At 31.5% G+C, this 9001-nt stretch overlaps 1 protein-coding gene across 2 annotated transcripts; it reads right to left on the bottom strand.

Moving 5' to 3' along the window:
• Positions 1-784: 784 nt before the first annotated feature.
• On the bottom strand, positions 785-8708 carry LOC148272100 (uncharacterized). Of its 2 annotated transcripts, XM_088240530.1 has the most exons (4): positions 8308-8708; positions 5625-5798; positions 2886-3094; positions 785-2167 (listed from the first exon to the last, which is right to left on the bottom strand). In XM_088240530.1, exons 1-4 carry the CDS (start codon positions 8481-8483, stop codon positions 882-884), a joined length of 1845 nt encoding a protein of 614 aa, XP_088096656.1. In that variant the 5' UTR covers positions 8484-8708; the 3' UTR covers positions 785-881. The 2 variants fall into 2 exon arrangements, with proteins under 2 accessions (XP_088096656.1, XP_088096658.1); XM_088240532.1 differs by lacking the exon at positions 785-2167 and having other exon boundaries at positions 2190-3094.
• Between the last annotated feature and the right edge of the window lie 293 nt (positions 8709-9001).

Raw genomic sequence — 9001 nt, 5'->3', positions numbered from 1 at the left:
TACGCATTTTATTTTCTTTAATTTAGGTCAGCAGTTAATTACACAGCGTTCGAAGGGTATTCTCCAAGGACTTGTTTTAAACTTAGTAGAATGAAACTTCGGTATAAATATGCAGATTTCTCGAGCTGAAATGGAAAACAAAATGGGCTTAGGAAGTAAACCTCTATGTCCATACAGGTCTCCAGTTACAGGTTCAACTTCATGTAACAGATGATCGAGATACGCTACATTTGGCGTACCAATTTAGTGCCCTATCTACCATCAGAGGTGGTTAAGAGTATGACGATGATGATTATAATGTTTTTTAAAACGTTACAGGAAAACCTACAATACTATATAAAATGACTTAAGGTCTTCTTTTGTTTCAATCAAACTACTATTACATAATGTAGAACCTACATCATTTGTCTACCAAAAAATATTTGTGGGCACAAGACATGACAACATTAAAAGTAAATTCATGTTTACATAAAGCAACCATCGAGACTTGGTCTGTAAATAATAGAAAAATAACATTTAGTGTCCAATAAAATAATTAAAAACGTAAAATAACATTTTTTTTAAATTAAGATGACTGTGGAAAATGAATAACAGAGATAGGTAATAATAATAATTAATAATTATCTGATAATAAGGGGATAAAACCAAAGGCGATAAAACTAACTTAAAATGAGTTTGTACATATGTTACCTTTTATGTTTTCTAAAAATCACAAACCGAAGATGTTTAATTTAATTTGGAACTTGTACCAATTAAATTTACTTTAATATTGAAATAAATAAACGATGTTTGAAAATAATTTATTTTATATATAACTTAAAGTACTAAAGTAAAAAAGGTACGTATGTAAATATAATATATCTTTGTAAATTCCTCTCTTCTTAATCCATAGAAACAGGAAACAGACTCTGAGTTGATATTATCGGATAGACAGTCAATGGTTTTGGTTTTAAAATTAAGAAATAAATTAAAAAGCACATATACGATAACACTGTGCTTAAAAGAATCAATAATGCAGTAAAATTGTACCACCAGCCATCCCAGAGCCCGGACCAGAACCAGACCGCTGTCAACACAAAGTTTTCTAATGTCACACCAATAAAGTACAACCCGTACCACAATCTCACTTTCCGGTACTTCGTCTTAAATTCTATTATGCAAAATACGTAAATATAACTTAAAAAGAAGTAAAAGATCTTTCTGTGAAAAGGCTCTGACCACGAATTGCACAATAAAAACAAAAGAATCACCAAGTAATGCGCGATGCAAAAATAAAAACAAGCATCAAGATAGAAAAAAGAAAACACGGCTAATGTTATCATTCTCGAAGTTAAGAACATTAGCCACGATATAAATGCTATGAATTTCGACACTCCGTCTTCTTGTTCTATACCCCTGATAGCCAACCTCCGCACCCTAACTGGAACGTCAAAATCTTCAGCTTCTTTATAAGTCCGTTTTGGAATCTTTTCTATAATGAACTCCGCATTACTCATTAACTTATCTCTAATTACTCCTAAAGATACGGGTCTAGGAGCTGGAGTTTCTGGTGGTGTTGTGTGTTTTGACATATCCACAATATTAAAAACCCTCGAGTCGCAGTTCTCTCGCTTCCTCAATTCAATTTCGGGATTCTCAACAATAGATACTCTCAAACGTCTCTTTTCTACTTTGTTTAAAATGGGTGTTTCTTGGTCGTTTTTGACCCTAATTATGTGTTCTAGCAGTACGTCATTATCAAATTCTGTGTCACTATGTTCTTGGGTGTTGTTGTTATGCTTATGTACTTGCGGTAATTCAGAATACATACTATCATTTATAATAAAATTATCTGTCGTATATAGTCCGATACGATCAGTTTCAGATGCAACAAATACTTCATCTTCTTCGCTGTCCTCATTCTGTCTTACAACATTTTTATCATTTTCAGTAGAAACAACACTTAGCAAATTTAGAGGAAGACCAACGAAATTGGATATCAACTCCTTTGGAGCTTTACTTATGTGAGTCTGTGGAGTTCTTGTGTATTGAGAAGCCACTGTTGATTTTTGGTCCAACCAAGGATAGCGATCGCCGACAACTTTTCGTCTTTCGAATCGTTGATAGTTGGTTGTGGTAACGGCCATTCTCAATAGGTTTGCTGCGACACTGAGGAGTTGAAGGGAAGCTAAAAAATATAATGAAAAACGGAAGTTTAAAATTATTTATTGAATGCGTCTAAAACTACGAATTTCATACACTAGTGCCGCGGACAGAAAAAATCGAATAAAACAAGGTGAAAGTAAGACGATTCATGAACGGCTTTATTAATAATTCGAAATGTTCATTGCCAAAATATAATCCCAGTATGTAATTACAAATCCGTGTTAAGTCGGGGCACAACGGGGAAGTTCAATGCTGCGGGAAATTGCATATAAAAATGTTTTCTTACGCGCAGTAAACATTAGAGCATTCAATTATACGGTAAAGTTTTTTGAAATTATACGAAAAAAATCATTAAAATGATTTTAATAAAATCGAACCACTCTGAACGAAGTCACTAGTTCTTCCAAATCGGTCAGTTATACAGTGTTGTGATAGATTTCTGGTTTACGGGAAACCATTCTCCAATGAGCAGAATTCACCAAAGAGTACTTGTGACGTTACAAGAGGAATAATATCATAATTACAAAACTTCAAAATATCATAGCGCTGATTATGCAACACATAAAAATATTCAATTTTTTTGGTGGTGTTTGATAGTCTATTAACAAATATTTTTTTTAAACCACTGAACTTCCTCATTGTATACTAATATTTTGTGTTTTTTCTGAATAAAATGAAAGGGAATGGAATTAAACAAAATAAAATAATTATCTTAGGGTCCATCGATGCCATATGCTTACCTGAATCTGATTTTAAATTCTCTTCTCGCAACATCACGTAAAACTGAAGTAATATTTGAGGAGCAGAATGAAGGTAAGCCTGGAGGAAAAAGTATAGTTCCAGAGGGCTGGGAACCATAATGAGCTTTAAAGCACCTTCCACGCGCTCGTCTTGTGACTGCAGACTCCCAAAATACGCTTCCATGGACCAAAATATTCTGTATATATATCTGAAAAATATTTTCCAAAATACACAATTGTACTCAAAAATTATTTGCATGACAGCATAAAACATTTATTGAAAAGGTTTTTTCATATTTTCTTGACTTGCATTTGAATCAACAATGTTTTGAGTATGTCCCAATGTTTGCAGACTGTCTAGATTTCCTCCTTAGGGAGTTATTCAGTTTTAAATTTGTTGCAACAGAGGGCAAACATTGTTGAGTGGGAATATGGAAGTCTAGGCATTTACGGGGCTTGTGAATGTTACACTGTGTGTAAAGTGGCCACTTAAACTAACCAACGACAGGTCATAAGCCCTGTACTGCCTAGACTTTCATATTCCTCTCTGAAAAATGTTTCATCTCCGTTGCAAACAAATTTAGGCATTTAATCGTTTATCCTTCGTATACTATTGTATTTTATAGATAGGGAATTACAAATACATAAATAAATATTGCATATATAGTATTCTATTAAACTTATTATTTGCGGTTGGTCAGTAGGGGTGGGGTACACGTATATTATTAACTTGACCATACCGAGCTATGATCGCCAAAATATCGTAACCGACAGGCACAGTATTTTACGGGAGAAATATTTTATTTTTTATTTATTTTATTAGTGCACACGGTACAAATGCCTTTTATAAACATAAACATACATATAAACGTTAAACATAACAGTGTTATAAATAATAATACACATAATATGTAAACCTATTATTTTGCAATAAAGTAATACAAAAACCATATAGGTACAAATACATATTACGCTGTTTTTAAAATTACATGAATATATTGTACTATATTAAAATACCATGCAGCACATTATACTTAACAAACTTAAGTTAATAAAAATAATAAGAAAGCAGTAAATTAGGAATGACAAAATTTTTTAATTTTTAATTTTTTTGTATTGTTGCAATGTCTTAATATTGAATGCCCTAGGTATAATACAAACTGTCTCGTGCTTAGACCTCAGGGGTTCACAATTATTCAAAAATATATATTTACAAATATACAATATACGAGTAATAAAAAAAATATAATAATAAGTAATAAACCTTTTTACAAATTAACATAAATATTTTAACAGCGCGCTAGCAGAATCATCATCAGCGGTCAAAATCCTAAACTATTTCTTTAATATTAATTTTGAACTTGATTTGGCTAGTGTCAAAAATGTAAATTTATAAAACTGATTCGGTTATCTAGACCAGTGGCCGGCAAACCGCATGCAGCTCTTTAGGCACTCGAGTGCGTCTCAGCGCAAGTTATACTTATTGTTGAAATTATTTAGTCTTAATTAATTAAATTACAGGTTCTATAGAAGAACTTCTGGGACTATTGCCTTTTGAATTATTGAAGATATTGCAAATACTGTAATCGAATGCATGGAGAAGCATCATATTAAACTTGATGAAATTATTTCAATTTCAACATATGGAGCTAAAATTATGACTGAAGTGATAACGGTTTTTTTTCTATTTTCGAAACAAAAATGAATCACGAGATACTTTTTTTAAAATTTCAAATGTTATGGATGATCACGATTGTCAACAAAATTGTCATTAAATCTCCTTTACATCGCTAATTTATAGAATGTTTACTCAATAACAGAGAGTAAGGACGGAGATCTTCACTGCATAATAAGGTTCGTTGACTTTGAAGAGGAAACAGTGTAAGGAAGAGAAATTTGGCTCTCAAAAGAAATCTCAATCGTCCCTAATGCTGATCTTTGGCTCTTTTGACTAATAAGTTTGCCGACCATTGACCTAGACTATGCAATCTTGTAAAGGGTGAATTAATAGCATAATTTGCTGCAGAAATTTCGATACGAAATGGCACATTATGTCTAGTAGTCCTAACAGGTATTCGGAATTGAATCATATTAATTGATATACAGTAGAGCTCCAATCATCCGAATCAATTGGGACCGGACCCCATTCGGATCATAAAAAATTCGATTAATCTGTTTTTTTCCGAAAAAATGGTGTATTTTAATTCATTCTTATGTTACACAAAAATATTTTAACTGTCTATTTATTATAGGAGCGAAAATTCATTAACATTTTCTTGTATACCCACGAACAGGCCATGCCTTTGTGGAATTTTTTGTTTACTATTTTTACTATTAATATGTATTTCATTGCCATGTAACTATCCTTTATTTTTGAATACTCTGTTTTGCCTCTTATGTATTTTGTAAAAAAAACTAAAAAAATTAAATAAAAAAATAATAAAAAAAATATTCGTTGCTGTATATATGTTGAAAATTGGAGGAACAACTAACTAAATCGAACCGAGTTGTGATCCCATGGTAGTATTTTGGACTCACGGACGAAAGGTGCCAAGTTCATATCCTACTCTACCACTCCTTTTCCATTTTTCCAGCTCAAGTTACTTTTAGGAACTTTAAAAAAAAAATTTTTTTGAGAAAAAGAGCTTTTAATTCATTAAATGAAAAGGCAACACTTTTACATGTTAAGCGTAGTTACAAGTGCTATACACCAGCCCGGACACGGAGTGTTTAGTTTACCTGTAAATAACTGCAAATGGGAATCCAAGAAAGTACCACAGCTGGAGCCCGAGAAAGCGAAGGTTCTCTCTTGCGAGGGGCTCCTCTGCTGGCCATACCGCGGGAGACGAGACGGTGAACACGAAGCTGGTTATTGCCGGCCACCATACCAGAAGAAGTGTCACAGTTGCCCATCTATAAACCGAGCAATCATACTAAACTTAAAGTTAACTTTTATTAAAAGCGTTTTAACGCTGACAATAAAATATTGTAGATGTTCTGCTTAACCTAGGTGGTACATAGAATGAAATCAATTTCAGTAGAATTGAACTTAACTCTAAAATTATTTGGAGGGCCTCTGTCTGATATTGTCATTCTTCCTCTTGAACATATTAAAAGCACATTCAATGATTCCCGTATTTATACGGGATTCTATTCTATGTATCACCTAGGTTAAGCAGAACATCTACAATATTTTATTGTCAAATTTCTCGAACGGTAGCTCAATATAACTCACCTATTGTTAGATTACAGAATATCGGGAATGAATATGCATCATATTTTGATATATTTAGTTTATCTCTGCCTAACTTAAAAAATAAAGTGACTAACATATTTTTATCAAAAAGAGCAAATCATCTTCAGGCGATTGGGTTGGAATAGTTATAATTTGATTGATTAATGCATTTTGTTATTGTAAACAATATAAAATATGTATTACAACTTAATGTTTAAATCTATTTTGTGTAATTCTATAATTGAAGATATGTATGCATGAAAAATTGTATCGACGAATGCTTTCAAATTGTATGTTTTCTAGTATGTATCTTTGTTGAATTACCTAATAAAATAAAATAAAATAAACAATTGCTTTAAAATATGTATGTATTTCAAGTAATTTATAATGTGTATAGTACGAGTATATTAATATTTAATACTCGATTTTTTTATATTTTTATTTTTAAGCGCTCTTTTTACCACATATATGTAAATGGCAAAAATGCCGTATATAAATAAATAAATAAAAATCGCGATATATGAAATTGAAAAATAGAAAATGTTAAAAGAGTAACTCGTTTACTGACAAAAAAAACATGTGTTTTTTATGAGCGAAACCGAGAATAACCCACCGTCTTTAAAACTGTTCTTCGAGTATGTGGAGAAAGTACCTTCACCACTTTGCACAATAGGGTATTTTCATGTTTTTTTATTCTTTTTGTTTTTGAATAAGCAAAAAAGTACGATGATAACGGTATTAATATTTTTTCGTTCGACGTCGGATAAATATTCTAGAAAGGTTTTGAATATTTTGTTCGACGTCGGATAAATATTCTAGAAAGGTTTTGAATAATTTGAATTACCCGAAAATCAGACGTTTCGCGCCCTGTAGGACAAACGGCACGTATGACGTTTTGGAGCCAAACTTGTGCGCAATGTTTATGTTCACGCAGTCGGCAATCATAACGTCAAAATAACGTGATGGCAACTGCGGGTCGTTTTGTATGTGCTCATTTTTAAACCCGAAAATTATAATTGAAAACTTGTTTTGAATACATTGATATTATTTATATCATTAGAATCGTAAAAATCCGCTCTAAATATACATATATTATATTTTTTACGTTATTCCTGACTTTTGAAAATACCTTATTGCGGTGTAATTTACAACATGTCCAGCAGCTTGTCACGAATCTTAACGTCACAACTATGTCGCGTTTTTCTAGTATTTTTTAAAATTATGTAGTTAAAAATATTTCTCCACAATATCCATATTGATTTTGAAAATACAATTAATCATTCCCAATCCATTTCATATATTTTTATCGGTATTCGTAGTATGTGATATTTCTCTATTGTTGCAACTCAATAATTATTACAAAAACGTTTTCGAAAATGCATTTAACAAGTAAATTAAATGATACTACGGCACAAAAAGTTTAAAAAAACTAAACAAATAGTCATGGTCCTACGACGCATGTGATTTTCTTCAACTTTACATGAGAGCAGTATAAATATATTTTTGCTCTTGATAAAAACAAAAGTACATATTTTGATACTTGAGTTAGTTATATATAGTTATATATATATATGCGACATTAAATTTTCTTTTATAGATATTTGATCTCAAAAAGGTGTTTTCATGTAGGCTTTATATTCGAAGCTTGACATATATATATATATATATATAGATATATATATATATATATATATATATATATATATATATATGTCAAGCTTCGAATATAAAGCCTACATGAAAACACCTTTTTGAGATCAAATATCTATAAAAGAAAATTTAATGTCGCATTTTCCGCACATCCGTTGTTGTTCTACGATCACGGCGAAATAAAACATCTCTGAACCTACATTCACGTAGCATAAACAAAGAAGTCAAATCCTTACTCTTGATTCTATTTTACATTTACATCTAGTGTGCTAGTGAAAATTCTTCGTGGAAGCTATACATATTGTTTTTAATTAAAGGAATAACCCACAAAGCCTCTAATTTAGAGGCTTGTCAGCGGGTGTGGAAAAGAGTTACGAAAAACACATCACAGCTCACAGCACCCAGACCAAAATATTTCTCAAAAGTTGTCCAGTTCCGCTGTTGGCTGTCTAACCAACTGCGCCACAAAGCCTGTCGTCGAATTGATTATCGAAAAAAAAGACAAGTGATGCTTAATCTAATAAATTAATACTTTACCTTGGATTATCCTCGGTGAAATGTTGACATACTAAACTTAAATCGGCCGCAATCAAAGTTAAGTAAAGTGTTAGTAAGAGTACTGAGGGAAAGAAGAAATACAAAAGTATTCTGTATGAAACAGATAACGGATAACCTAAAGTTAAAGAAGGGACTGAATCTAATACGTTGGTCATATTGGTTAAGTTGACATTTTCTTTTTTCCTTCCGGATTGGACGGATTTCTACACATTTTTTAACACTTCACAATGTTGGGTAGTTATATTTTATTTTATGCACTCGTTTCAAATCATTTGTAAATATACAAAAATAAATATTTTTGACACTCCTTTCGAATAGAAACGTTTCACATGGGCGTTTTTAGTGACTAAAAACTACAATCGATTGGCAAAGTATGCCGCTGATTAGATAAGAATATCTATACCAAGAAAATGTTTTTTCTTACCTACCTGAAGTTATTTTCATTACATTTTTATCTAAAAAGTTTTTTTTTCATCATAATGCATTATGTGCACATCGAATTTCTAGTTAGGATAGAGATCACTTAGTTGGTATTAGATTTTTCTCTACCTCTTATATTACATATTTTACGTCTCATCATTACGTATATATTCGGATTAAATAATGTACCTAATAAAAAAACTACTACTTTATAAATTAGATTTCCAATGACTCGATAGTATATTTAAAGAAT

This window comes from Micrasema longulum, unplaced genomic scaffold, assembly GCF_059751315.1.
Source record: "Micrasema longulum isolate JH-2025_06_02 unplaced genomic scaffold, ASM5975131v1 h1tg002485l, whole genome shotgun sequence".
NCBI classification, from domain to species: Eukaryota; Metazoa; Arthropoda; class Insecta; order Trichoptera; family Brachycentridae; genus Micrasema; species Micrasema longulum.
This window is presented reverse-complemented; position numbering and strand designations above follow the sequence as displayed.

Coding starts and splice junctions, on each gene's coding strand:
- LOC148272100 (XM_088240530.1), bottom strand. CDS start 8,483: ATGACCAACGTATTAGATTCAGTCCCTTCTTTAACTTTAGGTTATCCG. Junction 5,799..8,307: donor TTCACCGAGGATAATCCAAG/GTAAAGTATTAA, acceptor CTCGGTTTATAG/ATGGGCAACTGTGACACTTC. Junction 3,095..5,624: donor CCATTTGCAGTTATTTACAG/GTAAACTAAACA, acceptor AATATTTTTCAG/ATATATATACAGAATATTTT.